This window comes from Bos mutus, chromosome 17 (assembly GCF_027580195.1).
Source record: "Bos mutus isolate GX-2022 chromosome 17, NWIPB_WYAK_1.1, whole genome shotgun sequence".
Classification (NCBI taxonomy): Eukaryota; Metazoa; Chordata; class Mammalia; order Artiodactyla; family Bovidae; genus Bos; species Bos mutus.
The window spans coordinates 62,126,766-62,144,656 of NC_091633.1; the positions used below are offsets into that span (position 1 = coordinate 62,126,766).

At 44.7% G+C, this 17,891-nt stretch overlaps 1 protein-coding gene across 5 annotated transcripts in view; it reads left to right on the top strand.

Annotated features, from left to right (window-relative positions):
* ARHGAP10 (Rho GTPase activating protein 10) overlaps window positions 1-17,891 on the top strand; it is a 375,463-nt gene that overhangs the window by 146,397 nt on the left and 211,175 nt on the right. For all 5 annotated transcript variants that reach the window (XM_070386636.1, XM_070386634.1, XM_070386633.1 and 2 more), the window contains 3 exons: window positions 5,374-5,484; window positions 8,004-8,108; window positions 17,279-17,408. In XM_070386636.1, coding sequence (XP_070242737.1) covers window positions 5,374-5,484; window positions 8,004-8,108; window positions 17,279-17,408 — 346 coding nt within the window. The remainder of the gene's footprint in view (window positions 1-5,373; window positions 5,485-8,003; window positions 8,109-17,278; window positions 17,409-17,891) is intronic.

Genomic DNA, 17,891 nt, shown 5'->3' on the forward strand with positions numbered 1-17,891 from the left:
GACTCACAACTCTCACATCGTGCATTTTTTTTCCAGTTGAGTACTCAGATAATTATATTTCCGTAAGTATGACCAGAGAAATAGATCCCCTGAAGATCTTTGTGTGAGGGATCTATTCCTGTTATGCGTATTTACAGCAGGCATGGTCAGAAGTGAAATTGATAATCTATTTGAAGTTATATGTTTAAAAAAATGACTTTTGCTTGGTATAGTAAAAAGTATAGTCCAGATGTGTGTTTTTCAATTGCCACCAAGCAATGATCTCTGTTCTGGCACTACCTGGAAATAGCGTCAGATCCTGCAGGTTAAAGGCTCAATCCTACAAGACCGCCCTACTGATGACTGGCAGATGCCAGCTATTATATATAGAATGGGTAAACAACAAGGCCCTATTCAGTATCCAGTAATAAACCATAATGGAAAAGAATGTATATGTGTAACCAAATCACTTTGTTGTACAGCAGAAGCTAACACATTGTAAATCAACTGTACTTCAGTTAAAAAAAAAAAGACCGCTTCTAACACCAAATCCTGGTGTGCTTCTGATTAACTGACTACAAAGAAAAGGTTCCTGTGGCCCCCTCTTCCTTGGGTTTGATTGATTTGCTAGGGCAACTCACAGAACTAGGCGACATTTACTTAAGTTTACCAGCTTATTATAAAAGGTAATCTAGGGGATTCAGATGAGCAGCCAAGAGGAAGAGGTGCACAGGACTGGGTCCAGAAGGGTCCCAGGTGCAGAAACTTCTGACCGTGTGGAGCTGGGGTGTGTCACTGTTCAGGCAAGTGGATGGATTTACTCATGACCTGAAATGAAGTCTGCCAGATATTTCTCCAGTAAAGACGGGTTTATTCAGGATCAGAAGAGAGTTGCTGTTTGAGGCCTCGCAGCCATGGTGAGCCAAGGGCACGTTCCCACCTGATGCATGAAGGAGATCCCCTTGATTGTGAGGGACCGGGAGTTGAGAGGCAATAGTAAACAGAGGCCATGGCTTTTCTTGGGCTGAGTCCTGGCCAGGCGAGAAGAGTCATCTTCCTTCTTTCTCTTGGGCTCTGTTGTTGTCTGAGGCCATGAGTGCTCCCACTCTGGTGACCCAGCTCTGTTTAATTGAGTTTTCTGTTTACTGATTTTTTACATTGCTAACCTGGAAGCTTATGAACCCATGTTCAGGAGTTGCTACAGAACTTAATCTGTAGTGCTTACCCCTTCCTGAGGGCCAGTGGGTGGGGCCGAGGTTCTAACCTTCTGATCAGTGCAGCCTTGGGGCCCCCCAAAGTCACCTTATTAGCACAAACAGGAGTGTTCTCACTCAGGGCTCCTTACAAATGACAGCAGGCACTTCCCTCAGTCCGGAAATTCCAAGGGTTTTAGGAGATTTGTGCCAGGAACCTGGGACAAAGACCAAATACATTTCTTCTTATACCGCTTATATAGTGATTGCCTTTCAGACGGAGTCAAGCTAAAGGACTGTGCTGCTGGGTGTAATTTGAATGTCTGTGGTGGTGGCGTAAATGATGGGTTATCTACAGTCCCAGGGATTCTGGTGATAAGATCTCTCCGTGCCTGGCACAGCAGAGGCTGTGAATAGAAGCTGAGCAGCGATACAGGAGCACAACCAGGAGAGAGAATCCAAAAAAAAAAAAAAAGAAAACGACCTTGGTAAATGTGATCCTGGTGAAATTTTCTTGAAAGGCATCTCCCATTAACAATAACATGAAAGATTCACCCTTAAATCCCCCATAGCTCCATTTTAGTAAATACTCAACACACTTGCATTGTTTTTCCTGGGAGTCGTGCCTGTTAACTGCTGGTGGCTGAGCTCAATCTCTGGTCATTAGAGGCATAAAAAATCATGATTTCTATGAGTATTAGGTAGAAAATTTGGCTGAATAAGAAACATTTTGACTTAGTCATGTTGGCTAAACAAGTAGTCACAATCTGAAAGTAGAGTTCTTTTTTCGGTGGAAATTATGAGGATTTCCAGGAGGAGAGAGCATCTCAAAGTGATCCCAAGAGACTGCTCCGAGGAGGCGGGGAAGGGAGTCAGTATATATAGAAGTTTGTAGCAAGGTAGGGGTGGCGGGAGGCAGTCTGTTAATTAAGGAAAGCCAGATATCTCAAGGAATTTAGCATTCTTATATGTATGTTGTTGTTCAGCTGCTAAGTTGTGTCTGATTCTTTGCAACCCCATGGAATGTAGCAAGCCAGGTTTCCCTGTCCTTCACCACCTCCCAGAGCTTGTTCAAACTCGTGTGCATTGAGTTGATGATGCTATCCAGCCGGCTCGTCCTCTGTTGTCCCCTTCTTCTCCTATCTTCAATATTTCCCAGCATCAGGGTCTTTTCAAATGAGTCAGCTCTTCCCATCAGGTGGCTGAAGTATTGGAGTTTCAGCTTCAGCAGCAGTCCTCCCAATGAATATTCAGGGTTGATTTCCTTTAGGATGGACTGGTTTGATCTCCTTGCAGTCCAAGGGACTCTCAAGAGCCTTCTCCAGCAGCACAGATCGCATGGATCACAGCCGTGTCTTCTGTGGGTGGGAAGACGCAAGTGTAGGCACCCATTTAATTCATTCCTTTCATGCGCCTCTCAGCTGTCTGGGGCCGAATCCTGCTTCTTGATTGTTCATACCCTTAGTGTTTACCGTATGTGTGTGTGTTAGTCACTCAGTCGTGTCCAACTCTTTGCGACCCCACGAACTGTAGCCCACCAGGCTCCTCTATCCATGGAATTCTCCAGGCAAGAATACTGGAGTGGGATGCCATTCCCTTCTCCAGGGAATGTTTACCATAACAGGTGGAAAATGTGACGGATGGCTGCCTCCTGTGCTTTCTTGGCATCCCCCCAAGCCCTTCAGCATACTTAGCCAATGGCTGGTGCATAGCTGGTATTGTTTTCCTGGGCTCAGAAATTTACATTTGAAAGGCTAATGTTTACACATACAGCAGAAAATATTTCATTTCAAAGTAAGATGCATTTATTATATTTAAACATTAATTAAAAAATGATACGCCAAAAAATTATTACCTGTTACCTTTTTTTCCCCCCAAAACTTAAAATTTTGTTGTGGTAAAATATAGCAGGTGAAGTGAAAGTTGTTCGGTTGTGTCTGACTCTTTGCGACCCCATGGACTACACAGTCCATGGAATACTCCAGGCCAGAGGGTGGCCTTTCCCTTGTCCAGGGGATCTTCCCAACCCAGGGATCGAACCTGGGTCTTCTGCATTGCAGGCGGATTCTTTTCCAGCTGAGCCACAAGGGAAGCCCAAAATATAGCAAGATATGATTTTAACTATGTTCAAGGATATCGTTTGTGCAGTGTCATTAAATACAGTCACCCCCACATTCCAACTCCTAAAGGCTTAGGTACGGAAACTCTGTGCTTCCCACTAAACTGTGACTCCCCAGCCCTCTTCCCTCCGGCTCCTAACCATCATTCTACTTCTGTCTCTATCAATTTCACTCTCCCAAGTACCTCATGGAAGAGCAATCATGTGGCACCTGTCCTTTTGTGATTGGCTCATTTCATTTAGCATTGTTGACTAAAATAAATGTAAAACGTTGTGAGTTGAGAGTTGTGAGGAAGTTTTATTTGGGGCAAAGTGAAGAAATTTTATTTGGGGCAAAATGAGAACTATAGCCTGGGAGACAGCATTTCAGATAGCTCTAAGAAACTGCTCCACAGTGGTGGAGGGAAGGTCAGTACATATGTGATTTTGTTGAAGGGGGTGTGCGTGCACTGAAGCATGCGTTTTTTTGTGTGGAAGGTTTCTGGTAGTTTTGTGAGGGTGACTGCTAGTCGCGAGGAGCAGACATCTCCGTGAAGGATTTTAGTGCTTTTCTAGATAGGAAGAGATACAAGAATTGGGCTCATCAAATCAGCTCCTGAAAATACGTAGCTATCTGAAGACCTGTCCTGGCAGTTTTTCCCAGAGCACAGAGTGCTTCATTTCTGCTCTCCACCCTGAACTCCTTTTCAGGGGGTTTTGATGGTCAGTAGCTATGCAGCTCATGATTTAGTGCTTGTAGAGGTACAAGGTAAGTGCCGTTATGTAGTTGACAGGTTAATGTCCTGAGGCTTCTTCCATGTTAAGCCAGGTGCCGGAATTTCCTTCCAGTCTGAGGCTGAATAATATCCCATTATCTGTGTAGACCAGATTTTGATTATCCCTTCGTCTGTCAGTGGGCACGTTGGTTATTTCTCCCGTTTCGCTGCTGTCAGTGTGGGTGAGCAAGTATCTGTTTGAGTCCCTGCTTGCAGTTCCTGTGAGTGTATACCCCGAAATGGAACTGTTAAGGTCGTATGGTCATTCTGTCTTTAATTTTTTTGTAGTCATGGCAGCTGAGTCATTTTGCATTCACGTCGGCAGTGTACAAAGCTGTTTCTCTACGTCTTCACCAGTACTTCTCGTTTTCTGTTTTGTTCTGGGGATAGGTCTGTTTTTTGTTTGTTTTGTTTTCGATAAGTGTGCAGTGAGTGTGCACACCACAGTGTAACCTGTGGTTTTAATTTGTATTTCCCTGATGGTGAGTGATGCTGAGCATCTTTCCATGTGTTTAGATATGGCCTCTTTGGAGAAATGTCCTGGTGAAACCTACATGATGCTGAATAGGAAATGTTCTGAGGGCCAGAGTTTTCTCCACCGTTCCTCTGTGGAGCCATCGCCTCTCCCAGTGCCTTTCTAGTTAGACAAGAGAACGGGTAACCTCTTTTTGGAATAGTCTCCCAGCCATCTGGTGCCTGCTCGCTTCCAAGGGATGGGCGTGTTGAGGGCGTAGGAGCGTGACTACCTGCAGATGGGCATCAAGCCCAGCCTTGCCTGGGAGCCAAGTTCTTGCACAGGGGCTGTTGCCACTTCTTCACCTGCTGTTTTCACTCAGGAATGCTGTGGCGACTGGAATTTGTTCAGTCCTCCTTCCCAGGCCGCTTCATGCTTAGGCGATTTGTTAATGGAAACACTGTTTGTGTAGTTCGGAGTCTGTGTGTATGGTTCCAACTTGCGTGTTAGTTGTGGTTGGGGTAGGTTTCTCGTGAAGAGCGAGACTGCGTGATGTTCGGTCCTTAGGAGTCAACCTCATCACAGACATGAGCAGGGGTTGGCAAACTACTTCTGCAGACAGTCAGATACTAATAAGTATTCTACATATTTGAAGACCATGAGGTCCCTCTTGGGACAACTCAGTTCAGCTGTCGAGCAGGGAAGTCCACATCGAAGATACGTTACGGAGTGTTTATGGCTGTGTCCAGCACAACCTCCTTTAGGAAGACAGCTGGCCATATTTGGCCCACAGATGGGAGCTTTGCAGACCTTGGATAAAGAGTTTCACATCACACCATCTCTAATCTGACTGCCTCCTTTGTTTTAACACAGGCAGATATCCAAGTGGAACAGAACCGGCAACACTTTTATGAACTGTCTCTTGAATATGTGTGTAAGCTTCAGGAAATCCAAGAAAGGAAGAAGTTTGAGTTTGTGGAACCCGTAAGTATAAGCAGCAAGCTTCTCTGTGAGTCAAATGTCGTGATAGAGAATAGGAGTCTGTTTCTTTCAAGGTCTTATTTACGGTTGCTACAGGCCGTGATGCATAAGCACGACAAGATGTCGTAAACTGTACACAGCGCGCCCAGGTCGCTGTGGAGTCAAAATCCCACCACTGAGTAGCGGTTCTTGGCCTTACTGTGCAGCAGTGGAATGAGGATTATCCCTTTTGCTGCATGGCCGCAAGGACCCTGCAGTCAGGTGCAACTTCTCCCATCCTAGTTGTGACTCCGCCCTTAGCAAGAATTCCCATGAAGTTACTGGAATATGAGTGAGCGTGGGGGTGTTTATGGGATAATCTTTATTCTACCTAAATTTGTTTCTAAGGCAAGTGCATCCATCCAAACCTTGGTACTTTCAACAATGACCGGTAACAAGTTATTTCTAATACAATTCACGCTACTTACACAATAGCTCAGTTGGTAAAGAATCTGCCTGCAGTGCAGAAGACCCCACTTCAATTCCTGGGTCGGGAAGAGCCCCGGGAGAAGGGATAGGCTACCCACTCAGTGTTCTTGGGCTTCCCGTGTGGCTCACCTGGTAAAGAATCTGCCTGCAATTCAGGAGACCCCAGTTCAATTCCTGGGTTGGGAAGATCCCCTGGAGCTACCCACAGTATTCTGGCCTGGAGAATTACATGGACTGTATAGTCCACGGGGTCACAAAGAATCAGACATGACTGAGTGACTTTCACTTTCACTTTCACGCAACCTAAATTAAGAACCAGTATGCAGAACATTTGAAACTACTTTGTGAGTTACTCTGACATTCTTTACACTTATTTTAGAAACACGTGATTTTCATTGGTGCTTATGTAGGTGTACTCTGAGAGCTTCACTTATTTTTATGTTAATGTATCTATGAATATATATCTTCTGAATCAGAACAAAGGATATTTCATACTGAGGGTTTTAGCAAAAAAAAAACAAAAAACAAAAAACACAAAAAACAGATATACACTGAGATCCATGATTCTCAAGTCACTTTAATTTTAATATAGTCTATATTGCATGTGATTAAAATAAAAAAGCTTTACTGAGGTATAATTCACATGCCATACAGTTTAACTATTGTATGTATGATGTTGAGAAACAAACTGAAGAACCAAGTAATTGTTAATGAAAAATGAGCATTGGTGGAAGCTATGTTCCAGTGGAGTAATGGAATTACCCTAAGTTAAAGAGAAAACCTCCTTCAAGCTTTCTTCTTATGAGAAATCATAATAATGGCCTACTTTTTTTTTTTTTTCTGGTTAACATTTACAGTGCTCTGCCATTGTTTAGGTCATTCTAAGCACTTTTCTGTGATCGTGTGTGGATTCCACACAGTACTCTATTAAGGAGATATTTTAATTATACCACTTAGCAAATGTAGACATCGAAGTAGAAAAATGTCAGCAATTGGCCCCAGTGGGGAATTGACCTCTGCTGGCCACTGGACGTCAGAGTCCCAAATTCCTCAGCACTACATGATGTGACATTCTGAAGATGGTGGATCCCGGGATTTCCTGAGCTCTCACCTCTAATCATTCTCACTGTAGATTTGCTCACACGTGGAGCAGAGGCAGCTGCTTTCTGGTCAAGAGGGTCGGGGGTTTGTAGGAAGCTCGGGGTTTGATGACTGCCCTGCCTTTGCACTCTCTGCCTCAGTCATGGAGCATCTTTGTCAACAACAGAGAGGGTGCCCTACACTGGGTGCCCTTTGAAAGAGCTTTTGACTCTGATCTGTATTTCACTTTCCTTATAGGTTCTATTGGCCTGTAGGGAAGAGGTTTCATTTTAAATGAGTGTAGGGATTCTCTTGATTAAAAAGGACAAATGAGGGCTTTCCTGATGGCTCAGTGCTCAAGAATCCACCTACCAATGCAGGAGACATGGGTTCGATCCCTGGAATGGGAAGATGCTACATGCCGTGGAGCAGTGAAGCCCGGGGGCCACAACCGTTGAGCCTGTGCCCCAGAGCCCGGGGTCCGCAACTACTGAGCCCACGTGCTGCCAGTACTGAAGCCCGTGCACCCTAGAGCCTGTGCCCTGCGGCAAGAGAAGCCTGCACCCCACAACCAGAGAGTGGCCCACGCTCATCGCAACCAGAGAAAAGCCCACACAGCAACAAAGAACCAGTATGGCCAGACATAAATAAAGATTTCTTTCTTTTTTTTTTTTAAAGAAAAAGGACAAAGGGGTGATGTAGAATTCCATTTCTTCTTACAGCATACTATAAAAGCTATCTAATGGCTCTGCTATTGAGGGAGAAATCGCAGATCCTTCATTCTTTTTTTATAGGGAACAATTAATGAACAAAATGCAGTTAGATTTAGTTGAATTCTAGTGACTTGCTTTGAATTATTTTCCATTGATAGAATCATAATGAGATGTGGGGAGACATGTGGCCGTTTTATTTTTTCCCCTGAGGGTTTGTGTGTGTGTGTGCGCGCTAATGTTGTCTTTTCTCCTTTGTTTTAGATGCTGTCATTTTTTCAGGGAATGTTTACTTTCTATCATCAGGGCCATGAACTTGCCAAAGACTTCAATCACTACAAAATGGAACTACAGATCAACATTCAGAACGTAAGGAAACGAAAGCTCTCGCTTTAAAAAAAAGACGTTTGAGAGGTGTAGTTGTGATTTCTTTGGTGTGTGAAAAGCCTTAGGAGCAGGCTGAGCTGTTGGTGCTGGGAAACCGAGGCTACGCTGCCACCTTCTGGTCAGTTCTTAGTATAACAGCTGCTCGCCCGCTAATGGAGGCTCAGGACACTGCCACCTAGCGGCTGCTTTTTTAAAAGACGAATTCATTTTCCATAATTAATTTTCCTCTCTTATTTTCCAAAAAGTCATGAAGTATGTTGTTATAATAAAATCTCACATAATTTGCCTAATTCCCTCCCCAATTTTCTTGAGATATAATTGACACACAGCACTGTATAAGCGGTACAGCTTAACAACTTACTAATTGCAAGATTATTTCCACTTTAGTTAACATCAGTCACCTCCTGTAGTTAAATTTTTTCTTTTTTACCTTGTGACGATAACGTTGAATGCCTACTCTCTTAGCAACTTTGAAACATGCTGTATAGTGATGTGACCTAGTCATTCTACATTTTGTAAGATGGTTCTAAGGATAACTTTTTCGTGTAATTCTAAGTTTGATCTGTATGAAAGACAAAACCGTCCTCCAGGTCTGATTTAAGGCATTTCAGTTGTAATCTAAATTTCTTCTGTTCCCTGTATGACTTATTTGACTTTTATTCCCACATAGGCTCTCAGTTCCAGTGGAATTTCTTTCCTGTGTTTTGTGCGTCTTCACTAATATATTGGTGTTCATAGTTGCTGTTGGTCCTTTATTTTCCTGGAAGAGCTATACTGTCTGTTAGGTCTTGAAGAGAGATTTTTTAAAGAACCTAATCTGTTAAATGGGTTTCCCAGGTGGCACCAGTGGTAAGGACCCTGCCTGCCAGTGCAGGAGGCTTAAGAGACTTGGATTTGATCTCTGGGTCAGGAACATCCCCTGGAGGAGGGCGTGGCCACTCACTCAGTATTCTTGCCTGGAGAATCACATGGACAGAGGAGTTTGGTGGGCTACAGTTCACAGGGTTGCAAAGAGCTGGACACGATTGAAATGACTTAGCACAGCACAACATAATCTTTTAAACAGTATATAGTATGTGGTTTTGATCAGAAGGTGGTACATATTTTTCATTTCAAAACTTTAGTTGATTTGGGAAGTTGGAAGTCTCTTCCTTGAAAAGCTATTCAAGTTATGTTTAGTATAATGTCAAATGTTGTTGAGAGTATAGTGAGTGAGTTTTGGGACAAACTCCTAGTGCATCCTGAAAGACATACCAGGAGAAAGATGGGAATCTCTGTACTGTTCTTATAATCTTAGAAATTGAGAATGAGGGGTTTTTGTGTAGATCTTGTTTCTAAGTTATTTTGGTATAGTTCCCTACACTTGGGAATACAGATAATGAAATCTCTCATGTTTTGTAATTCATGTGTCAGTTTGTATTTGAAGATCGTACATTCTGCTGAGTCATATGACTAAGAGTCGACTCCTCCCTTCACCCCCACCACTCCACCCCCACCCCAATATCAGTGACATAACATAACACAGTTTAAAACTATGTCCCCGTGTCTGTGTGTGGGTTAGTCCTAACTTCAAAGCTGCCTCTGTCGGTAGAACACTTAGTCTAACGACGCTGGGATGTATCGGAAGACTTCTGCAGACCGCGGAATACAGTGTTGTGAAAAGCGTGTTCCATAGTTAGTTTAGAAGATGAGGTGATTATCTTGATTTTTTTGTTTGTGTTTTCTCCACTACCTGACTGTGTAACTGTGTCTGTAGCTCACCTGTCAAGGGCAGGGCTGGTCTGGATGAGAACCTTCAGGCAGAACTAACCCATCATTTGTGTAAAATGAGGAGGCAGGCCCCCTTATTCCAGAATGAAGAATTTCAAGGCGGCCACGGTAGAGCGTTAAATCCAGCGCCCAGCCACCTGCGTGCGGGCCTGGGTGACAGCTCAGGCACCTGCCTGAGGAACCGCCGGCCCTCCGGGTCTGGGGCGAGGTGTGGGGACACTTCGGCCTCTCCTCGGGGCTCCGGAGGAGCCGTCCCTGCAGTGCTCGCTTGTGTGGACCCCCGGGGTCAGGGGGCTATAGTTAGCTTGTTGCTGTGTAGGTGCTAAGCAGTGTCTGACTCTTTTGCGACCCCATGGCCTACCTTACACACCCCACAATAGTTGGAGAGAGAGTCAGGATTTCAGTGGGATTGAACAGTACTCAGACATGAACCACTGTAAGCAGAGCTTGAAGACAGGCTGCCCGTTGAAATGGTTCACCTGGCTTGTAGCCTTAGTCTATTTAGCACTTAGTGCACATACTTGGTAACCTTAATTTCCCACAAAGAAATGGGCAGAGAATAAGTTACTGGGAAGAAGCCTTTTCCTGTGTCCCCGGAGCGTCAGGATCGTCCTCAGCCAGCTGCCCGAGAGCCCCACCGTCCCTGTGTGTGCTCCTCTGCCTTCTGTTCAGGCTCTTCCCCAGGCCGCTCTGCCTCCACCTCACCTTCAGCATGGGGACACCTGACCCCGGGAGCCGCCGTGCTCTGCACTTGTGCTTCTAGCTCATTCTTTTCCCTTCAGCAAGACCAGCGCCCGGGAAACGCATGCCACGCACTCCGCCTCACCTGCGGCACCTCAGTAAGGTGCTGTTCTTAGCCAGCTGTCCCATCCCCTGATGATGCCAGCTTACGGTGTACTGGAGACCACACAGTACAAAAGTCCCAGCTGGGCAAGGGCAGAGGGCGGTGGGCAGCACCAGGGAGTGGCACTGGCCGTACACGCCGCCACGTGGAAAATAGGTGGCTGGTGGGAAGCGCTTACATCACATGAAAGCCCAGCCTGGTGCCCTGTGACTGGAGGAGTGGGCTGGGGGCACAGGGCAGGGAGGCTCCAGAGGGAGGGGATTCATACGTGGTTATGACGGATGCTGAAGCTGAAACTCCCGTACTTTGGCCACCCCATGCGAAGAGCTGACTCATTGGAAAAGACCCTGATGCTGGGATGGATTGGGGGCAGGAGGAGAAGGGGACAACAGAGGATGAGATGGCTGGATGGCATCACTGACTCAATGGACGTGAGTTTGAGTGAACTCTGGGAGTTGGTGATGGACAGGGAGGCCTGGTGTGCTGCGATTCATGGGGTCGCAAAGAGTCGGACGTGACTGAGCGACTGAACTGATGATTGATCCACCTTGAACGACAGAAACCAACGCAGGAATGTAAAGCAGTTATCCTCCAATTAAAAAATAATCCCAGCTGTGTGTTACTCTTTTTGTTTGTTTTTTTTAAGAATCTATTTTTAAAATTTATTTTAATTGGCGGCTAATTACTTTACAATATTGTGGTGGTTTTTGCCATACATTCGCATGAATCAGCCATGGGTGTACATGTGTCCCCCATCCTGACCCTCCCTCCCAAGAATCTGCTTTTTGGCTGCTGTGACTTCACTGCTGCATACACTTTCTCTGCTTGCTGATCGTGGCCTTCCCGTTGCAGTGATTCCTCTTGCTGTGGGTCCCGGACTCTGGAACTCAGGCTCTGGAGTCTTGGTGCACAGGCTTAGTTGTCCCATGGCAGGTGGGATCTTCACGGACCAGGAGTTGAACCCGTGTCCCCTGCACTGGTAGGCAGATTCTTATCCGCCTGTACCACCAGGGAAGTCCCTGTTTGGTTTTAATCGATGTATGAGCTGTGCTCACTCAGTCGAGTTTGACTCTTTGCGACCCCGTGAACTGCAGCCCGCCAGGCTCCTCTGTCCATGGGATTTTCCAGGCAAGGACACTGGAGTGAGTTGCCCTTTTCCTTCTCTTGATGTATAGCAGATTTAAAATGTAGTGTTAGTTTCCTCTGTCCAGCAAAGTGATTCGTACATAGATACAGGTACATTCTTGTTCAGATTCTTTTCCTTTATACATTATTGCACGACATTGAATATAGTTCCTCACGCTGTACAGTAGGTCCCTGTTGTTCGCCGGTTTCACGTGTGCGTGTTAAGTCGTTTCAGTCGTGTCTTACGAAACCCATAGAGTGAAGCCCGCCAGGCTCCTCTGTCCCTGGAATTCCCCAGGCAGGAATACTGGAGTGGGTTGCCATGCCGTCCTCAGCGGATCTTCCTGACCCAGGGATCAAACCCACATCTCCTGCAGTGGCAGGCGGGTTCTTTACCGATAGTGCCACCTGGGAAGCTCTTTATGCATCAGGTCAGATCAGTTCAGTCGCTCAGTCGTGTCCAACTCTTTGCGACCCCATGAATCGCAGCATGCCAGGCCTCCCTGTCCATCACCAACTCCCGGAGTTCACTCAGACTCATGTCCATCGAGTCAGTGATGCCATCCAGCCATTTCATCCTCTGTCGTCCCCTTCTCCTCCTGCCCCCAATCCCTCCCAGCATCAGAGTCTTTTCCAATAGAGATGTGTATCTGTTAATCCCAAATTCCTAATTCATCCCTCCCCACTTCCTCTTTGGTAAGCATAAGTTTCTTTTCTATGTCTGTGAGTCAGTTTATAAGTAAGTTCATTTGTATTATTCTTCACGATTCCACATTTAAGTGATAAGATGACAGTTGTCTTTCTCTGATTTACTTATACTGTGTGTGTTTATGTGTTGAAGGAAACGTACCCAGGTGTTGACACCAAATCTTAGAGTTAACTATCTCTGTTCTATAATGTTAGAGATAATTTTGGTCAACTTTTAGGTATTTCCCTGTAGTAAAAAATGGAAAAACAGTTTTATAATTTAAAAAAAAAGGAAAAGTTACTTAAAAGTAGAACAACCTGTTTTCCCCCACCTAGTTTCACCTTTTCTGTAGTAAAAATGGTTAGACCTTTTTTTGAGAGAGACTTGTCTTTTTCCATGTCCCATAATCTAGAGTAATTGATGGGCAGCAAAAAAGAGCAAGATGGCTTTTAAAAATTACATTTTTTTCCAGAAGAATGTAAATTGCGTCAAAATTAAAGGATATTTTAAAAAATTAATTAAAAACATTTTATGATCTCTATCCCCAGAGAGACTAGAATAGAATTCTTCTGGAAGAAGTAGAACTGGAGAAATTTTAGGGTTCTGGAGTCCCTAGAAGATACTAAGAGCAGTTAGTAAGAATTTATGGATACACACACACGTGTTTGTTACAGTTTTGAGAGAAGAGTAGAACACCAAAATAAACTCTGTGACAAAAAGAGAGAGGTCGGAAGTGGTTGTGAGAAACACGGACGTGATGGTTTCTGAGGGGGAGCCTGTCTGTGGTCACTTCGTAATCCTGTTTGCCCCTCTTCTCGCCTCCAGACAGCGCTGTTCGTGCCCCCTCTCTGTTATAGTGTCATGATTAGCTTTTATAATCCCCCCCCCCAAAAAAAATTAAAAATGTACTTTCTCTTTCACTCAGATGTAAAGTAATACAATTGTAGTTTTATATTGAAGATTCTCTTCTTTCCTTTGTGAGAGACTGATTGTCACTATTGAGAGGCTTAATTGCAATGAAAATAATAATAACACTTATTTTGTTACCACATGCCATGTGTTACCAAGTGCAATTTGTTTGCAATACAAATGTGTCATAACATTAAGTCTTCAGAAATGTCCTGTGATGTAGATTTTAAAATTCCTACTTTGGCAAGTGAGGAAAAGGAGGAAAGATAACTTCCTCAAGTCATAGTGCTTTAAGGCCGAGTGGCATTGGAACTTGGGCAGGTTTATTCCAGGGCCCAAGGTCACTGATTTCAGACTTAATGTTGGGCTAGAAATAGGTTCACTCATGGAACGTCTGGGGTCAGTAAATATAGGAGTTGGTGGACATCCTGCCCTGGCCATTTGGCTTCCTTGGACCTTAACAGTTTCTGGCTGACATGGGCTTCCCTTTAATGGTAAGAGCTCAGACGTGGGTACGGGTGGGAAGCCTCAGCTCATGCCTGCCTCTCAGCAGTTCTAACCTGCATTCCCCTCGTCCCCGTGGAAGCTGTCCTTCAGGTGTTTAGACTTGATCACCTGTTGGCCTGGCTTCCATCGCATGCCCCTTCTTACCTGGCCATCTGCCCCTTCATAAGGCTCTTGAGGGGGTGAGTTGGGGATGCGGTGAGGGGTATGTGTGGAGAGCCCTGCCCCTTCTTTTCTGTTTAACTGTTTGGGGAGGTTGCTAAGGCAGGCTCAGGGGACCTACCCCTCATGTTTTACAGCTCCTTCATGAAACCCTCCTCGTATTTTTAATTATCCTCTGTCTTCTTTTGCTCTCTGGATGAGGTCATAGGGCCAGGATGAGAAAGCTTGAATGAAAAATGGCAATCTGAACTTGAAATCTGTCTTTGCTATCTGCCTGTGTGTGCTTTGTGCGTGGTCAGTCATGTCTGATTCTTTTGCGACCCCAAGGGCTGTACCCCACCAGGCTCAGAGCTCTGTCCGTGGGATTTCCCAGGCGAGAATACTGGAGTGGGTTGCCATCCCCTCCTCCAGGGGATCTTCCCGACCCAGGGATTGAACCCGAGTTTCCTGTATCTCCTGCATTGGCAGGCAGATTCTTTACCTCTAGTGCCATCTGGGAAACCTTGCTGTCTGCCTGTTAAGCTTTATTTCTGGGTCAGACTTGCTGTGAGCAGTGCCTTCTCTCCCCTCCCCGCCAGTTTTGTAAATACTCTGATGTATTTGAATTCCTGCTCAGTCCCCGCTTTGAATCCTCCTCCCCCCAACAGGTAATGTAATAATATATTTATTATGAGACTTAAGACTCACCAGTTTTGAAGTGTGTGTGTGTGTGTGTGTGTGTGTGTGTGTGTGTGTTTAACCAAAGCATGCAAGGAAAGGAAATACAGCAGTGGTGTTTTATAAGATTAGAGATGCTAGACTCTGTCATAGGTTATCGTGAGGATTAAAGCACTGTAAACTGATTTCGCAGCCTACTGTGCTATAGTTCACGGGGCCGCAAAGCGTCGGAAACGACTTAGAACTGAATGACCAAAATCTCAGTGTAAACCTTCTCATGTGACCTAGTAATATTTATAGTCTAACATTGTTATTATTCGATGATCTCTTCCTGTACACCTGGAATTTAGAACCAGAAATTGCTAGATTCCAGGCACTGTTCTCTTGCTGTTGCTAAGTTGTGTCCAGCTCTTTTGCAACCCCATGGACCATAGCCCACCAGGCTGCTCTGTCCATGGGATTTCCTAGGCTAGAGCACTGGAGTGGGTTGCCACTTCCTTCTCCAGGGGATCTTCCTGACCCAGGAATTGAACCCACATCTCCTGTTTTGCCAGGTGGGTTCTTTCCCATTGAACCTCCAGGGAAGCCCAGCCATTCTATTACTTGGGCTCTGATTTTTTTAAATGTAAATTCATAATTTACGTAAAATGACACATTAAAAATATAGCTACCCTTTTCCCTTCCTGGTGTAGAGTCACTGGCCTCGGAGGCAGGAGGGCAGTGAGGGTGGGAGGGTACAGAGGCAGAATGCAGAGGAGGGGCTGGAAGATTGAGAGGATTGGCTACATCGGGTGGATGTATTTGTTGAGCAAATAAGTAAATGTATCGGGAATACTGCGGAGAAGGCGATGGCAGCCCACTCCAGTACTCTTGCCTGGAAAATCCCGTGGACGGAGGAGCCTGGAAGGCTGCAGTCCATGGGGTCGCTGAGAGTCGGGCACGACTGAGCGACTTCACTTTCACTTTGCACTTTCATGAATTGGAGAAGGAAATGGCAACCCACTCCAGTGTTCTTGCCTGGAGCATCCCCATGGACAGAGGAGTCTGGTGGGCTACAGTCCCTGGGGTCGCAAAGAGCTGGACATGACTGAGCAACGGAGCATAGCACACAGGAAAATGAAACAGGAGGCGGCTAGAAGGGGTCCCTGCCGGTCAAATCTAGGACAGTTTGAGCATTAACTTAAATAATGAGAGTTTTGGATACAACTCGTTAGGTTAATAGCAGTGTGTGTGTGTGTGCACACACGTGTGTGCTAGCATTTGCATATATGTAGCGTGCACATACGTGTGTACATGTGTATGTGTATATATTAGACACAGAGATGGAAAGAAGTGAGAGATGGGGAGAATCTCTGTAAAGTGACAAGGTGACTAAAATTAGGGTATAATTAGCTTTAAGATGCGGCAGGAAACCCCAGAGCATAAGAAACGGGAAGGCGAGAGATGGCCACCAGCAGGTGAGTCCCACCCTCTCTGCAGCCCCGTACATTTTTAGAGTACATAAATGAATTAAAAACAATCTCTCAGCTTGTGTTTAAAATAAGCCTCTGTTAAGTTTCTCCTTTACAGTCTTCATTTATCAGACTTCCCATCCCCCTCTAAAACTGGACCATTCTAACATTTTTCTGCATTTAGAACCCTTGGTAACCCCTTTCATTGTAGGGAGGAGAGAGGAGGAATTTCAATAATAATTTTTCATCTCAGCTCCTCCACAGTTTCACATCAGCAGTTTTTCGGTATTAATACAATTATTTTTGAGTGTAGATGAAAGAAATGTCCGGAAACTTGGTGGTGCTGACTCGGCAGGTTTGCCTGGTAATTTTGTCACTTCACCTTGCATGTCCGTTGGCAGTCTAGCCGTCTGACAGAGATATTGACATCCCGTCTCCAGGGCTTCACAAATGTGATTTGCCTCTTTAGATATCAAAGACATTATTCGTAGGTGAGATTTCTTTCCCCCCTTCTTTATTCTGTGAAGAAATGTCATTTTCAAGTGCAATTACCACAGCCTGGGAAAAATGACACTGAGTTTTAGTAGTTTGCAAAGTAGAATTAAGTTTTTTCAGATTCTGAATACTTAGATATATTGCTGGTAATGAGTCAGATTGATTGTTGCAAACGAAAGACTTCCTTTATGGCCTATATATATATATATATTTTTTTTTTTTTAAACCTAAGATTTAATACTATTGTGAGACGTGCAGACATGAATTCTTATGTTGAATAATGGAATTATTCTTGGTGTTAGAAATCTTCCAAGTAAATAACCTCTAGTAACCTTTGTTCCTATATGTCTGTTAACTACTTAACTAGTTTTTTTCTTTGCACAATAATCTCAACAAAGAAGAGACAATGGAAAGGATGTACACGTTTTGAGAAGTTGGTAGAAAAATGCTACAGATTTAATTATAGCTATCCAGAGACTTGAAAATGTACTTAAGTTCGTTTTTAAGTCCTTTTAAAACTTATACGTGTTTCTTAAATCCATTTCAGACACGGAATCGTTTTGAAGGAACAAGGTCAGAAGTGGAAGAACTTATGAACAAGATCAGACAGAATCCCAAGGACCACAAACGAGCAAGTCAGTTCACAGCGGAGGGCTACCTGTATGTGCAGGAAAAAAGTAAGAGACTCTCCCGCGGTGGCGACTAACTCGTTAAAAATTATTAAAAACTCTCACTGTAATCACTCTCTGATATTTGGGAGTAGTTTTTCCTACCAGTTTCTTTGCTGTCTGAAGGTGTAGGTTGCAGTTTGGCGGGGAAAACACATTCCTTCCCTAGGGGGAGAATGCTGAGATTAGGAACTCTGTGAGCACCCTGCTTTCCAGCCACAGCCAACCGATTCTCCGTCACACTTTGTTAAAATTTGCTTGCAAGGGAGGAATGACTTGGTAACATCTGAAAGCGAGGTGGGTATTAGCTTTTTCCTCTTTTCTTCTCATCCTTATCATTAACACCAACACCCAGCCACCCACATACTCATATGCACCTGCACCCTCTCCCCAGAGCCCTGTTCTTCCGTGTTGAAGTCAAGAAGGGCAAATGTCTCTCCTGCTTTCACGTCACTTCTTGTGTGCTTTGTCTGAGATCGTTTTTTGTCCTTG